The following is a 16,282-nucleotide window of genomic DNA, read 5'->3' as shown; positions in this document are numbered from 1 at the left end:
ATTAGCATGGATAGAGAATTGGCTAACTAACAGAAAGCAGAGAGTCAGGATAAATGGGTCATTTTCCAGTTGGCAAACAGTAACTAGTGGGGTGCCACAGGAATCGGTGCTGGGGCCTTAACTATTTACAATCTACATTAATGATTTGGATGAACGGATCGAGTGTAATGTAGCCAAGTTTGCGGATGATACAAAGATGGGTAGGAAAGCAAGTTGTGCAGAGAACTCAAAGAATCTGCAAAGGGATATAGACAGGCTAAGTGAGTGGGCAAACATTTGGCAGATGGAGTATAATGTGGGAAAGTGCGAGGTTATCCACTTTGGCAGGAAAAATAAAAAAGCAAATTATTATTTAAATGGAGAGATTTTACAAAATGCTACAGTTCAGAGGGACCTGGGGGTCCTTGTGCATGAAACACAAAAAGTTAGCATGCAGGTACAGCAAGTAATCAAAAAGACAAATGGAATGTTGGCCTTTATTGCAAGGGGGTTGGAGTATAAAAGCAGGGAAGTCCTGCTACAACTGTACAGAGTATTGGCGAGACCACACCTTGAGTACTGCGTACAGTTTTGGTCTCCTTATTTAAGGATGAATATACTTGCATTGGAGGCAGTTCAGAGATGATTCACATGGTTGATTCCTGAGATGAGGGGGTTGACTTATGAAGAAAGGTTGAGCAGGCTGAGCCTATACTCATTGGAATTTAGAAGAATGAGAGGTAATCTTATTGAAACATACAAGATACTGAGGGGGCTCGACAAGGTAGATGCAGAGAGGATGTTTCCCCTTCGTGGGGAAATCTAGAACGCGGGGGCACAGTTTCAAAATAAAGGGTCGCCCTTTTAGAACTGAGATGAGGAGGAATTTCTTCTCTCGGAGGGTCATAAATCTGTGGAATTCTCTGCCCTAGAGTGCCGTGGAGGCTGGGTCATTAAATACATTTAAGGTGGAGATAGACAGGTTTTTGCAAGATAAGGGAGTGAAGGGTTATGGGGAGCGGGCAGGGAAGTGGCCTTGAGCCCAAGATCAGCCATGATCTTATTGAATGGCAGAGCAGGCTCGAGGGGCCAAGTGGCCTATTCCTGCTCCTAGTTCTTATGTTTGAATCCCTCCAATCAGGTTTCTGCCCCGGCCACAGTACCGAAACAGCTCTTATCAAAGTTACAAATTACATCCTATACGACTATGACAAAGGTAAACTAACCCACTTCATCCTTCTCGACCTGTCCACAGCATTTGACATGGTTGACCACACCATCCTCAACCAATGCCTCTCCACCGTCGTCCATCTGGGTGGGACTGCACTCGCCTGGCTCCATTCTTCTCTATCTAATCGTAGCCGGAGAATCATCAGCAATGGCTTCTCTTCCCGCTCCCGCACTATCACCTCTGGTGTCCCCCAAGGATCTATCCTTTGCCCCCTCCTATTTCTCATCTACAGGCTGCCCGTCGGCTACATCATCTGAAAACATAGCATCAGTTTCCACATGTATGCTGACGACACCCAGCTCTAGCTCATCACCACCTCTCTCGACCCCTCCACTGCCTCTAAATTGTCAGACTGCTTGTTCGACATCCAGTACTGGATGAGCAGAAACTTCCTCCAACTAAATATTGGGAAGACCGAAGCCATTGTCTTCGGTCCCCACCACAAACTCCGTTCCCTAGCCACCGACTCCATCCCTCTCCCTAGCAACTGTCTGAGGCTGAACCAGACTGTTTGCAACCTCCGCGCCATCACTAAGAACACCTAGTTCCACCTCCGGAACATCACCCAACTCCCTGCCTCAGCTCATCTGCTGCTGAAACCCTCATCCATGACTCTGTTACCTCTAGACTTGGCTATCCCAATGCACTCCTGGCCGACCTCCCACGTTCTACCCTCCATGAACTTGAGGTCATCCAAACCTCTGCTGCCCGTGTCCTAACTCGCACCAAGTCCCGTTCACCCATCACCCCTGTGCTCGCTGACCTACATTGGCTCCCAGTTAAACAACGCCTCAATTTTTAAAATTCTCATCCTTGTTTTCAAATATCGCTATGGCCTCGCCCCTCCCCATCTCTGTAATCTCCTCCAGCCCCACAACCCTCAGATATCTGCACTCCTCAGATTCTGGCCTCTTGAGCATCCTCGATTTCAATCGCTCCACCATTGGTGGCCATGCCTTCAGCTGCCAAGGTCCTAAGCTCTGGAACTCCGTCCCTAAATCTTGCTGTGTGCCAATTGGCGGCCTTGTTTCCTACATTACAACAGTGGCTGATACCTGGGATGGCAGGAATGACGTATGAGAGATTGGGTCGATTGGGCTTATACTCGCTGGAGTTTAGAAGAATGAGAGGGGATCTCGTTGAAACTTATAAAATTCTAACAGGACTAGACAGACTAGATGCAGGAAGGGTGTTCCTGATGGCGGGGGAGGCCAGAACCAGGGGCCACAGTCTAAAGAAAAGGGGTAAGCCATTTAGGACAGAGATGAGGAGGAATTTCTTCACCCAGAGAGTGGTGAACCTATGGAATTCTCTACCACAGAATGCAGTTGAGGCCAATTCATTAAATATATTCAAGAAGGAGTTAGATATATTTCTTAAGGCTAAAGGGATCAAGGGGTATGGGGAGAAGGCAGGGACCGGGTACTGAGTTTGGATGATCAGCCATGATCTCATTGAATGGCGGAGCAGGCTCGAGGGGCCAAATAAGAACATAAGAAATAGGAGCAGGAGTAGGCCAATTGGCCCCTCGAGCCTGCTCCACCATTCAATAAGATCATGGCTGATCTGATCCTAACCGCCAATCACAGAACCATCTCCTGAATCTAACAGAATTAGACACACGAAATAGGAGCAGGATCAGGCTACACGGCCTCTGGGCCCGCTCCGCTACCCACAGGGCCATGTCCGATCCGAACCTAGACTCATGTCCAAATTCCTGCCCGCTCCCCGTAACCCTTAATTCCCTTTACTTCTAGGAAACTGTCTATTTCTGTTTTAAATTTATGTAATGATGTAGCTTCTACAGCTTTTTGGGGCAGCATATTCCATGGACCTACCACCCTCTGAGTGAAGTAGTTCCTCCTCATCTCAGTTTTGAAAGAGCAGCCCCTTATTCTAAGATTATGCCCCCTAGTTCTAGTTTCACCCATCATCGGGAACATCCTCCCCGCATCCACCCGATCCAACCCCTTCACAATCTTATATGTTTCAATAAGATCGCCTCTCATTCTTCTGAACTCCAATGAGTAGAGTCCCAATCTACTCAACCTCTCCTCATATGTCCATCCCCTCATCCCCGGGATTAACCGAGTGAACCTTCTTTGTACTGACTCGAGAGCAAGTATGTCTTTTCTTAAGTATGGACACCAAAACTGTATGCAGTATTCCAGGTGCGGTCTCACCAATACCTTGTACAACTGAAGCAATACCTCCCTATTTTTATATTCTATCCCCCTAGCAATGAAAGCCAACATTCCATTGGCCTTCTTAATCACTTGCTGCACCTGCATACTAACCTTTTGAGTTTCGTGCACCAGGACCCCCAGATCCCTTTGTACTTCAGTACTTTCCAGTTTCTTGCCATTAAGATAATAACTTGCTCTACGATTTTTCCTGCCAAAGTGCATAACCTCACACTTTCCAGTATTGTATTCCATCTGCCAAATCTCTGCCCACTTACTTAGCCTGTCTATGTCCCCTTGCAGGTTTTTTATGTCCTCCTCACTCACTACTTTCCCTCCCATCTTAGTATCATCTGCAAACTTTGATATGTTACACTCGGTCCCCTCCTCCAAATCGTTAATATAGATTGTAAAGAGTTGGGGACCCAGCACCGACCCCTGCGGAACACCACTAGTTACTGATTGCCAGTCTGAGAATGAACCATTTATCCCAACTCTCTGCCTTCTGTTAGATAGCCAATCCTCTATCCACGCCAGAATATTACCCCCAATCCCGTGATTTTTTATCTTAAGCAATAATCTTTTGTGTGGCACCTTGTCAAATGCCTTTTGGAAGTCTAAATACACTACGCCCACTGGTTCCCCTTTATCCACCCAAATGTTGCTTCCTCAAAGAACTCCAGCAAATTTGTCAAACATGACTTCCCCTTCATAAAACCTTGCTGACTTTGTCCTATTAAATTATGATTATCCAAATGTCCTGTTACTGTCTCCTTAATAATGGACTCCAAAATTTTACCTACCACAGATGTTAGCCTTCTGTCTACTGCCCTTTTTAAATAAGGGTGTTACATTAGCAGTTTTCCAGTCTGCCGGGACCTTTGCTGAGTCCAGGGAGTTTTGGAAAATTATTACCAATGCATCCACAATCCCTACCGCCACTTCCCTCAAGACCCTAGGATGTAAGCCATCAGGTCCAGGTGATTTATCCGCCTTGAGTCCCATTATTTTACCGAGTACCACTTCCTTAGTGATTTTGATCGTGTTTAGCTCCTCCCCCCCTATAGCCCCCTGTTTGTCCAGTGTTGGGATATTCTTAGTGTCCTCTACTGTAAAGACTGATACAAAATATTCACTCAGTGTTTTTGCCATCTCCATATTTCCCACCATTAATTTCCTGGTCTCATCCTCTGAGGGACCAACATTTACGTTAGCCACCCTTTTTCTTTTTATATAACTATAAAAACTCTTACTATCTGTTTTTATATTTTTTGCTAATTTACCTTCATAATCTATCTTCCCTTTCTTAATCAATCTTTATGTTATTTTTTGCTGTCTTTTAAAGTTTTCCCAATCCTCTATCCTCCCACTAGATTTGGCTACCTTATATGCCCTTGTTTTTAGTCGAATACTATCCTTTATTTCTTTACTTAGCCACGGATGGCTGTCTTTTCTTTTACACCCTTTTCTTCTCAGTGGAATATATATTTTTTGGAAGTTGTAAAATAACTCCTTAAATGTGCACCACTGATCATGTATCGTCTTACCCTTTAATCTATTTTCCCAATCCACTCTACTCAATTCCGCTCTCATACCTTCATAGTCTCCTTTATTCAAGCTCAGCACGCTTGTTTGAGATCCAACCTTCTCACCCTCTAATTGAATATGGAATTCAACCATGTTATGGTCACTCATTCCAAGGGGATCCTTTACTAGGACATTTTTAATTAATCCTGTCTCGTTACACAGGACCAGATCGAAGGTTGCTTGCCCCCTGGTCGGTTCAGTTACATACTGCTCAAGAAACCCATCCCTAATACACTCAATGAACTCATCCTCAAGGCAGCCCTGCCCAATTTGATGTCCAATTAATATGATAGTTAAAATCCCCCATAATTATAGATGTTCCCTTATTACAAGCCTCAACTATTTCCTGATTGATACTCCGTCCAACAGAGTTGCAACTGTTCAGAGGCCTATAGACTACGCCCACTAGTGTTTTTTTCCCCTTATTATTCCTTACCTCCACCCAAACTGTTTCATTATCCTGATCTTTTGACCCAATATCATTTCTCTGTATTACAGTGATTCCTTCCTTTATTAACATAGCCACCCTACCTCCCCTTCCTTCCTGTCCTTCCTGATCGTTAAATAACCTGGTATGTTTAATTCCCAGGCATTGTCACCCTGCAGCCATGTTTCTGTAATGGCCACAAGATCATACCCATATGTAGTTATTTCTGCCATTAACTCGTCTATTTTGTTACAAATGCTACGTGCATTCAGATAGAGAGCTTTCAAATATGTTTTGTGACACTTAGTTCCTGCTTTTGCCCTTTTTACTACTTTACCTTTTACTTCATACCTTCTGCCCCTTCCTGACACGCTCTGGTTTTTAATTTCCCCAAGTAAGACAACCTTCTCTGTTGTCATTTTTATTATTTGCTCTCTAGGAACCTCCCCCCACTAGTTAGTTTAAAGCTCTCTCTACAGCCCTAGTTATATGATCCGCCAGGACTCTAGTCCCAGCACTGGCCAAGTGAAGCCCGTCCCAACGGAACAGCTCCCTCCGGCCCCAGTACTGGTGCCAGTGTCCCAGGAAGCAAAACCCATTTCTCCCACACCAGTCTTTGAGCCACGCATTTAACTCTCTAATTTTATTTGTCCTAGCCAAATTTGCTCGTGGCTCAGGTAATAATCCAGAGATTATTACCCTTGAGGTTCTGTTTTTTAATTTGACCCCTAGCTGCTCATACTCCTTTAACAGAACCGGCTTCCTAGTCCTATCTACGTCGTTTGTACCAACATGGACCACGACAACTGGATCCACCCCCTCCCACTGCAAGTTTCTTTCCAGCCCAGAGGAGATGTCCTTAACCCTGGCACCGGGTAGGCAACACAGCCTTCGGGACTCTCGCTCTCAGCTGCAGAGAACTCTATCTATCCCCCTAATAATACTATCCCCTACCACTACAACATTTCTATTTACTCCCCCCTCTTGAATGGCCCCCCATTCCACGGTGCTGTGGCCAGGTTGCTCATCCTCCTTGCAGTCCCTGCTCCTGTCCCCACAGGGAGTAAGAACCTCAAACCTTTTGGACAAGAGCAAGGGCTGCAGCTCCTCCAGCTCTACCTCCTGGATCCCCGTACCTGCCTCACTCGTAGTCACACCGTCCTGTCCCTGACCATGGGCTACATCTGAATTAATTAACTTCAGAGGTGTGACCACCTCCTGATACACAGAGTCCAGGTACTTCTCCCCCTCCCTGATGTGTCACAGTGTCTGAAGCTCAGACTCCAGCTCATCAACACGGAGCTGGAGTTCCTGTAGCAGCAGACACTTGTCACAGACGTAGTCACCATGAGCCTCAATGGGGTTCACCGGCTCCCACATCTCGCAACAGTAACACATCACCTGCTCCATTCTATGTAATTAATTAAATTTTTTATTGTTAATTATGGACACCCTCTGCCCAATTTTAGATGCTAGTATCCCCTTTAATTAATTGGATTTAAATTAAATCAATCCCTCTAGTTACACCAGTTAAATGGTTTACCAACAGTCACTCTGCACCAGAAAGGCCTTATTAACTACAACCCACAGAGTTAAAGTTTGAAAAGAGCACCTAACACCCCACTTACCCTCTCTCACACTTACCCAAACTCACAGCACTCTTTGATGACTCGCACTCAGTGCTTGCTCGCACTAGGAATGGTCTTTTTATACTGTTTGTTTGTTTACAGCCAAATGAGTCACCCCTACTGATCGGTTAGAAAACTGGTTTCCACTGCCTGCTGTGCCAATTTACTCCTACTGCAGTGTAACCTTGTTTTACTCTTCTTAAACCAACAGAATCCCAAATATTTAACTTTTCCCCTTTACTTAAACTGCTTAAGTAATCTTATCAAGAATGATTTAAAGAGAAATAACAATTAAAGAACTCACACACTTACCCAAACTCACAGCACTCTTTGATGACTCTCACTCAGCCTACTCCTGCTCCAACTTCTATGTTTCTATGACTACACTTCAAAACAAAAAGTCTTCATTGGCTGTAAAGCGCTTTGGGACGTCCTGCGGTTGTGAAAGGCGCTATATAAATGGGAATCTTTCTATATAACAGATTCTAACCAACTGTGCACCACACTTTCGCCAGAGGCGCGTCTCCCCTGCACAGACAGCAACGTTGCTGCTGAGCGCCAAGCGCTGCGAGACGTGGTGACAGCGCCCATGTCTGGCCTGTTCGGCGGCGCTTTCCGTTTGTTGCAGTGTCCGAGGTTGGTGCGAGTGTCGTCCGGCTCGGGCCCGGCCATGCAGAAGGCGGTTGTCCGTTGTGTGCCGAGCGAGAGCAAACTGACCATCTCGATGGGCCAGAGGCGCCTGCAGCGGGAGCAGAGCGAGAGCCTGCGAACGGCGCTCGCCCGCATCGCGCAGAACGCGCTCAAAGCGCAGGCCAAGCCCGGCAAAGGCAAAGGCAAGAGGAAGGCGGCGGCGGCCCAAGCCGAGGCCCCGGCCGTGACTCTCTACCAAGGAGAGCAGCCGGTGCCCGGGGACACGAGTAACGCCGAGGCCTGGCAGGAGGGGGCCGTGTTGGAGGTGGGGGGAGCGCGGTACCGGGTGGAGAGGAACCCGCCCACCCTGACCCACCTCGAGTTGCCGGCCTCCATCTTGGCCGGCTTCCCGCTCTGCCCCAAGGTGCGGGTGGAGTTCGGGGAGCCGGCCGAGTCGTGCTTCGAGTGGTTGATCGAGGCGGGTGGGGGCTGGGAGCCGGCGGGCAGCGGCAGGGTCTTTACTCCGAAGAACGGCCACATCGGCCTCAGGCTGAAGCTGAAGTGCCAGCCGGGCGACGGGCGGAGGTACGGCGCCGCGGCCGAGCTGGAAAGCGCGGGCGCCGTGGAGGCCGGCCCGGGGGTTTGTACCTTCGACAACCGCCATTCGTTCACCCGTCGGCCGGTGGAGGAGGAGGCGGCGCTGCTCCGGGTGGTTTCCTATAACATCCTGGCCGACGTGTACGCACAGACCGAGTTCTCCAAGAGCAGCCTGTACCCGTACTGCGCGCCCTACGCACTCGAGGCCGATTACAGGCAGAACCTGATCCAGAAGGAGCTGAGCGGCTACAACGCCGACATCCTCTGCCTGCAGGAGGTGGACAAGAATGCCTTCGTCAACAACCTCTCGCCTTCCCTGGAGGCTTTCGGCTTTCAGGGAGTCTTCCGCATCAAGGAGAAGCAGCACGAAGGTCTCGCAACTTTCTTCCGAACCTCCAAGTACAGACTGTTAAGTCAGCATGATGTGACCTTCAGTGAGGCTCTGGCTTCAGACCCCTTGTACTGCGAGCTTTTGGAGAGGATATCTGCAAACCCAAATGTCAAAGAAAAGGTCTTGCAAAGATCAACCACCTTCCAGGTACTTAAAAGATCTTTTTGGACAACTGTATTTCAACCCTGCGAATTGACACACTAGCTTTGGAGATCTGACTCAGTTGGTAGCACCCTCGCCTCTGGGTCAGAAGGTTGTGGGTTCAAGTCCCACTCCAGAGACTTGAGCACAAAAATCTAGGCTGACACTCCAGTGCAGTACTGAAGGAGCAAGGGAGTTATCCCTGGTGTGCTGGCCAATGTTTAGCCCTTAATCAACATCACTAAAACAGATTATCTGGTCGTGATCACATTGTTGTTTGTGGGAGCTTGCTGTGTCCAAATTGGCTGCTGCGTTTCCTACATTGCAAGTGACTACACTTCAGAAAAAGTACTTCATTGGCTGTAAAGTGATTTGGGACGTCTGGTGGTCATGAATGGTGTTCTATAAATGCAAGTCTTTATTTCAATTTTAGAATATAGGCCAGTCTGTGGTAGGAAAATAGTATTTCCATTTCTTTTGGGAGCAAAATATTGCTACAATCTGCTTGAGCTGATTTTAGGAGCATTTTTTGTCTCAAAATTTGAATTAAGCAACATTAACACAGCAGAGTGTAAATTTAGTGCTAAACAAATTGAATGATCAGATATTTAGTAATGGCTGCAGTGTAATATCTGATCAGTCACATACAAATACAGTCTGAATATATGCTGTAGATTCTATTGTGAAGATTAATATACATTTGAGAACTTTAAAAATGATATCTTCCATTTTCAAAGATTTGGGGCAGCCCAAACTAGTGCTGGGTAATTAAACTCTAAACAGCTGAAATCCCATTAAACATTTTGCTTTCTTTACATTTCGTACTTGTTTGAGCAATTCAGAGTTTGTTATTTGCCTTAAACACTGCTATTTTTATTTAGGTTTGTGTACTTCAGTCTCTTGAAGATTCATCGAGGAAGTTGTGTATTGGCAATACTCATCTTTATTGGCACCCCAAAGGTAAATTTTACATTTACAGAATTATCTGGTGTTTCTTTTCCCCTCCACTTTTTTGGGCATGCATCTCGCCTCTGCTTGGTATTAACTTCCCCATTAAAAATTGTTAGCTGACTCATTGTGAGGCTGAGTTACTGCTCCTTTTAGGAATGTGTTCTAGCTACAATTTTTAAAACCTGTTTTATCTAGAATAGCTATCTTTTATTAGTGTTGCCACTAGACATTGGTTATATTGGTACCAAAATGGTACAGGAAAAATTGCACTTAAGCCAGTATGTTTCTTGTGTGAAACAAAAATAGAAAATGCTAGAAACACTCAGCAAGTTAGGCAGTATCTGTGTTTTTAAAAAAAAAAGGAAAAATGTTGGTGTTTCATCAGAACTGCTGAGTGTTTTTCATATTTCCAGTGGTACAATGTTAAAGATTCACATGTTCATGAAAAGTTAGTGAAATTCATGTGAGAAAATGACTACAGTACAGCTGCATGAAAATGTCCCATCCCCGCTATATTGTTTTATGGGAATCAACACTGCTTTACGTTGTGAAAATTACATACAAGCCTGCTTCCCTTCCCGCCTTTTTTTAATGAGCCGGCTCCCGTAACGAACTGGAAGTGTGCATGCATAGATTGCTTCTACGCAGCTTCCGGTTCATTGGCAGTAGTTGCATTCTTTAATTAAACTATATAGGGCAGTTTATTTTTTTCCCCTCTGCCTGGGTACTTGTTACATAGAGCACACCTGAAGTGCATGATCTTCAACCCTCCTGCATTTCTGGATTCAGGTCATCAGCTAAGACCAGGCATTCTCCTATTGGAAGCCTACCCCCTGGCAGGGCTTTGCAACTGGAAATGGGGATGGAAATCCAACTAGCAGCATGCCAGCTAGGGGCTTTTTAAAAATTTGTTTATGGGATGTGGGCTTTGCTGGCAAGGGCAGCATTTATTGCCCTTGAGGTGGTGGTGAGCCGCCGCCTTGAACCGCAGCAGTCCGTGTGGTGAAGGTACTCCCATAGTGCTGTTAAGGAGTTCCAGGATTTTGACCCAGCGACGTTGAAGGATCAGCGATATACTTCTAAGTCAGGATGGTGTGTGACTTGGAGGTGGTGGTATTCCCAAGCGCCTGCTGCCCTTCTAGGTGGAAGAGGTCGCAGGTTTGGGAGGTGCTGATGAAGCCTTGGCGAGTTGCTGCAATGCATCTTGTAGATGGTACACACTGCAGCCACGGTATGCTGGTGGTGGATGGGGTGCCAATCAAGTGGGCTGCTTTGACCTGGCTCTGTGGAGCTTGTGTTGTTGGAGCTGCACTCATCCAGGCAAGTGGAGAGTATTCCATCACACGCCTTACTTGTGCCTTGTAGATGGTGGAAAGGCTTTGGGGAGTTGGGAGGTGAGACACTTGCTGCAGAATACCCAGCCTCTAGACCTGCTCTTGTTGCTTCTGAAAGGAATTTGGCAGTTCAGCTTTGGCCATCTGTGTAAGAGCATTGCTTTGTAGCATAATGAATTAACTGAAGGGGCAGGGTTGTAGATGTATTTAAATACCAGTCCAGAATTGAACTTAAACTTGTAACCTCCAGTGGGAAGCTTTGTACTTTTGATAGATCCTGGGCTACTCGGTTCTCAATTTTAATGCTGTCATGATAAGACTGGTTGGTATACTCACAAATAGGATAAGAGTTACTTGACAGCACAGTGATTCTTCTGGAAATCTGCTTTTTAATGTTAAGTTAAAGCAGTAGCTTAGTGGGGCAGTCTGGAAGTGGACAACAGAAAATAGGTAATACCTGCAATTTGTGGATAAGAATCTATTGCCAATCATAATCTGTTGGATAGGTTGTCCAGATTAATTGTCAAAATTAAATGTTTTGATTTTGTTTTCAGGAGGACACATTCGTCTTGTTCAGATAGCAACCGCTTTTCGTCACCTTCAACAAGTTACTACAGAGATTTACCCCGATACACCAGTCATTTTTTGTGGCGACTTTAACAGTATCCCAACCTCAGGCTTGTATGACTTTGTCACTAAGGGAAGTATTTCTGCTGATCACCCAGACTGGACTTCAAATGGTGAGGAAGAACGATGCAGCATGTCCCTTACCCATCCGTTTAAACTAAAAAGTGCTTGTGGAGAACCTGCTTACACAAATTATGTAGGTGGCTTCCAAGGCTGCCTAGACTACATTTTCATGGATATGAACATGTTTGAGGTTGTTCAGGTTATTCCTTTTCCAACTCACGAGGAAATCACCTGCCATTTGGCTCTGCCAAGTGTTTCACACCCATCTGATCATATTGCACTTATCTGTGACCTGAAATGCAAATAAACCATGATGACCTGAGGGTCTGCTACTTTAGTAACTAATGAAGATAGTACTTGTGTGAGCTTACAAACACTGAAACTTCTAGAAGTAAACAGGTATATCAGCATCTGTAAAGAGAAGATGGTTAATAATGTTTTGGGTATTGACCTTTGTTCAAAACTGCCAGATGCTGACAAACCTGCTGTTCCAACATTTTGTTTATTTTAGATTTACAGCATTTGTATCTTCCTTTTATGAAAACTGTTTGGTCATAATACAATGCAGTCAATGGAATGGCTCAGAATGGATGAAAACAAAGCAGCACAGACAATGTAAAAAGCAAAACTGGAACATGATAACTAATTGCAGGTGGCAGGATTTGTAATGTGTATGCAGAAACAGTTCACCATTTTGCTGCACTATAACTGAAGTAAAGTATTACTTGCATAAAATTATGGAAATCAAAGACTGTTTAAGTGGAAACTGAAACAAAGATTTCCAGAATTTTTCATGGTGGCCCAGAGATCCAACAATATAATTTGGCTGTCATTTCATAAGTATGGAATTTATCTAAATAAATATTGCACAGGTCACAGATTCATCACCATCTGGCAGCACGTGTAATTGGAAGGAGACCTATATTGTTGTGCCCTCTACTATAAATCAAAATATGCTTTGTCATGAGTAGATAGGTTGTGTGCACTTTTATGGAGATGACTAAATTTAGGTTCCAAAGACAGAAAATGAAACTGCATATTAATTACTGCAAATACAGGTATTTTGTTAATGTATGCTATGATAAATATAGGGTTTGTGTTAAGATTACATCTTGGAATATCCAATGGGCACAGACAATGAAGGGGTGTCTAATAGTAAAAGAAGGATTGGAACATGACTGACTGTTCACTGCATGTAAATTACGTTGTTTGAGTAGGCTAATCCTATTAGGATTCAAAACAACTTAACTTTATGAACCACAAATATTTCAAATACTGTGAAAGGATATTTTGAGAGAAGTTACAAGAAGGATTCACATGAAGTAATAAACACATACATTGAACTTCACTTTAGAGAAAGGATAATTGATTCATAGGGGGTGCAATTTGTCTTGGTCAGTAGTGGAAAATTGGCAATAGCAATTGGGTGCCTGTTTCACTTTTTCCCCCCCCAGTAAAAGAAAATAGGATGGAAAGCAGGAAGAACATTTGGAAAACCTTTTAGATTAATTTTTTTGATAGGAAGTTGTTTTTTCATAGAATATATACAGTATAGAACTAGTCCATGTGAGCGTTTATGCTCCACTCAAGCCTCTTCCCATCCTTCATCTAACTCAGATCAGCCTAACTCCCTTCTCTCTCATCTGCTTATCCCCTTAAATGCATCTATACTATTTACCTCAAGCATTCCTTGTGGTAGAGTGCCACATTATCACCACTCTGGGAAGTTTTGTCTAAATTGCCTATTTGAATTCTTGACCATCTTTCAGAGATGTTAAACCAAAGCCCCATCAGCCCTTGCAGCTGTAAGAAGGGGGGAGAATTTTCCCAGTATCCTGGCTAACATTTATCCTTCAATCGATATCAAAATGTGACCATTTATCTGTGCTATTTCATCTAGATCTTTCTTGGATTGAGTTTCTGGTACCATAAGTCAAGGAAACTTTCCTAATGGAAGTACAATATGATTTTAAGTTGTCAAATGTAAAGTTTTGGGGGAAAACCTCAACCGTGGCTCGTTGGTAGCACACTAACCAGTAGGTTGTGGATTTTAGCTCAGACTGGAGCACATAAGCTGGGTTGACACTTCAGTGCAGGAGTACACTATTGGAGGTGCTATCTTTCAGACGAGATGTTAAATCAAAGCCCCATCTGCCAGTGTAGCTGTATGAAAAGGAGAAGGGTGTTTTCCCAGCATCCTGGCTAACATTTATCATTCAACCAATATCAAAACAAATTATCTAACCATTTATCTCTGCTGTTTGTGGGACCTTTGTGTGCAAATTGGCTGTCATATTTCCCTACAACATTGAAAGTACTTTATTGGCTGTGAAGCACTTAAGGACATCGAACAGTCGAGAGGTGCTATATAAATACAAGTTCTTTCTATTCAATCAAATCTGAGTAATTTATGAAGTAACTAAAACTGTTGGGAAACACTGACCAAGTCCAGCAGTATCTGTGGAGAGAATAGAAGTTGATGTTTTTGGTTTGGACTGTCCAAACTCAGTTTTGACAAAGGGTTCACACCCAAAACATCAAACCTGTCCTCTCCACAGATACTGCCAGTCCTGATGAGTATTTCCAGCATTATCAGTTTTTGTTTCAGAGCTCTAGCAGTTTTTTTGCATTTACTTTATTCTTTTCTAAAATAACCCAGGAGACACTGGGTTGGCCCAGTGTCACCAACATAAAACCAAACAAAAGTGCCCTGCTTTTAAAGAGACACAATTAATAAAGAACTTAACCATAAAATCAAAGGAAACAAATCAAACATAAATGTTGCTTTAATCGACAATGCACTCCAGTCCCTGCGGTGCCCTCTGGTTGCGGAAAGCCTCAAGCGTACTGGATGCTCATTCTCCAGGGACCCCCTAGGCACGGACAAGACCGGGGAAGAGGCATGCAGCTAGAGCAACCACCCCCACAGGCTGCTTCCACTGCACTCTAACAAAATAGTAAATCCAGATGACTTTATAGTTTGATAATCTGGTGTAAAATAAATGGCACTGCTGACGAGCAGGTGATGAATGAAGAGAGATTAACTTATCCATGAGACCCACCACCCTCTCAATCTTATTCCCACTAAACTGCTGACCACCCAACTTCCCTTCCTGGCCACTATGCTTGCTGATACTGTAAACCGTTCCTATGCCTCAGCTACTGTCCCTCTGCCTTTCAAATCTGCCATCATCCTCCTCAAAACCAACCCATGACCCCTCTGTCCTTAAACTACCACCACGTCTCCAGTCCTTGAACACGTTGCCATCTTTCTTCCTGGCCATTGGTCTCGGGCTGAACCAGACTTTGCAACCGCTGCATCCTATTTTACCCTGCGCTGAGATTCTGACCCCATATCCTGTCTCTCTCAAAGACTGCCTACTTCCATCTCCATAATATCACCTATCTCTGCCCCTGCCCATCTGCTGCCAAAACCGTCATCCATGCTTTTTTGTCACATTCAGAATCCACTATTCCAGTGCTCTCCTGGACAGCATCCCATCTTCCACCCTCCATAAACTTAAGCTCATCAAAAACTATGCTGCCTGTATCCTCACTCACACCAAGATTCACATAGCCACTGACCTACAATGGTGCCTGGTCCAACGCCTTGATTTAAAAATTCTCTTTCTTGTGTTAAAATCCCATTATGACCTCGCCCCTTCAGCCCTGCAAGAACTGAGAGTTCCCTCAACTCTAGACTCTTGTGCATCCCCTGCTTCCTTCAGGCACCCCCACCCCACCCAAACTATTGCCAGCTGTGCCTTCAGCTGTCTAGGCACTAAGCTCTAGATTTCCCTCCCTAAACACCTCGGTCTCCTCCAACACCCTCCTTAAAACCTGTATCTTTGACTAAGCTTATAGTCACCTGTACTATCATCTCCTTAGGCTTGCTGTCAATTTATGTCTGATTAAGGTCTTGTGAAGCCCCTTGGGACGATTTCCTGTTAAAGGCACTACACAAATGCAAGTCGGGAGACTTTGGGCATTTGCTCCACAGTGCCACCCACAGGCCAGACCATATTACCAGTAACTGTTCAAATACAGAATTTCAATGTTGGCATAAAAGTATGCCAAATTTTAACAACCAGCACTTGTATAGTACATGTGTACATACAAGACTTTTAAATATGTAGTAGTCAATCTCCCATGATTTTGCACACAAGTCAAGACCAAGTATAGTTTTGAAATGAAGTGGGGACAACTGGAGCAGGCAGTGCAGATGTAAAGTCATACATTGTCATTGCCAAAGTATCAGCCCTCTCACCTGAGTCAGATGAATCACAGAAACCCCACAGTGCAGATAGAGGTCATTTCGGCCCATCGAGCCTGCACCGACACATATCCCACCCGATCCCTGTAACCCCTACACCAACACATATCCCACCCTATCCCCGTAACCCCACGTATTTAATCCCCCTAACACTAAGGGTCAATTTATCATAGCCAATCAACCTAACCCGCACATCTTACTCCTGAGACCCAAGCACATAATCTAAGCTGACACTTCAGT

The 16,282-nt window shown here is 44.7% G+C and overlaps 1 protein-coding gene and 1 long non-coding RNA gene across 2 annotated transcripts in view; one reads left to right on the top strand and one right to left on the bottom strand.

Moving 5' to 3' along the window:
* The window catches only part of LOC147111081 (uncharacterized), a 55,310-nt gene extending 46,910 nt beyond the window's left edge, over nt 1-8,400 (bottom strand). Inside the window, exon 1 of the long non-coding RNA XR_015080037.1 lies at nt 8,314-8,400. This is a non-coding gene — a long non-coding RNA (uncharacterized LOC147111081). The remainder of the gene's footprint in view (nt 1-8,313) is intronic.
* pde12 (phosphodiesterase 12) lies at nt 7,519-13,117 on the top strand. Its single transcript, XM_086001595.1, has 3 exons — nt 7,519-8,800; nt 9,676-9,754; nt 11,634-13,117. The coding sequence occupies exons 1-3, from the start codon at nt 7,625-7,627 to the stop codon at nt 12,074-12,076; spliced, it is 1,698 nt and encodes a 565-aa protein (XP_085857721.1). The 5' UTR covers nt 7,519-7,624; the 3' UTR covers nt 12,077-13,117.
* Nucleotides 13,118-16,282: the final 3,165 nt, after the last annotated feature.

The sequence above is a fragment of the Somniosus microcephalus genome, chromosome 11, assembly GCF_052327205.1.
Source record: "Somniosus microcephalus isolate GS21.2 chromosome 11, FLI_Smic_1.0, whole genome shotgun sequence".
Lineage (NCBI taxonomy): Eukaryota > Metazoa > Chordata > Chondrichthyes > Squaliformes > Somniosidae > Somniosus > Somniosus microcephalus.
Note: the sequence above shows the minus strand (reverse complement) of the source record. Positions and strands in the feature narration are given on the sequence as shown.

Bases quoted from the DNA above. Each gene is read 5' to 3' on its own strand.
- pde12 (XM_086001595.1), top strand. From the start codon at position 7,625: ATGTCTGGCCTGTTCGGCGGCGCTTTCCGTTTGTTGCAGTGTCCGAGG. The intron at 8,801-9,675 runs GTACTTAAAAGA...ATTTTTATTTAG, and splicing joins AAAGATCAACCACCTTCCAG to GTTTGTGTACTTCAGTCTCT. The intron at 9,755-11,633 runs GTAAATTTTACA...TTTTGTTTTCAG, and splicing joins TCTTTATTGGCACCCCAAAG to GAGGACACATTCGTCTTGTT.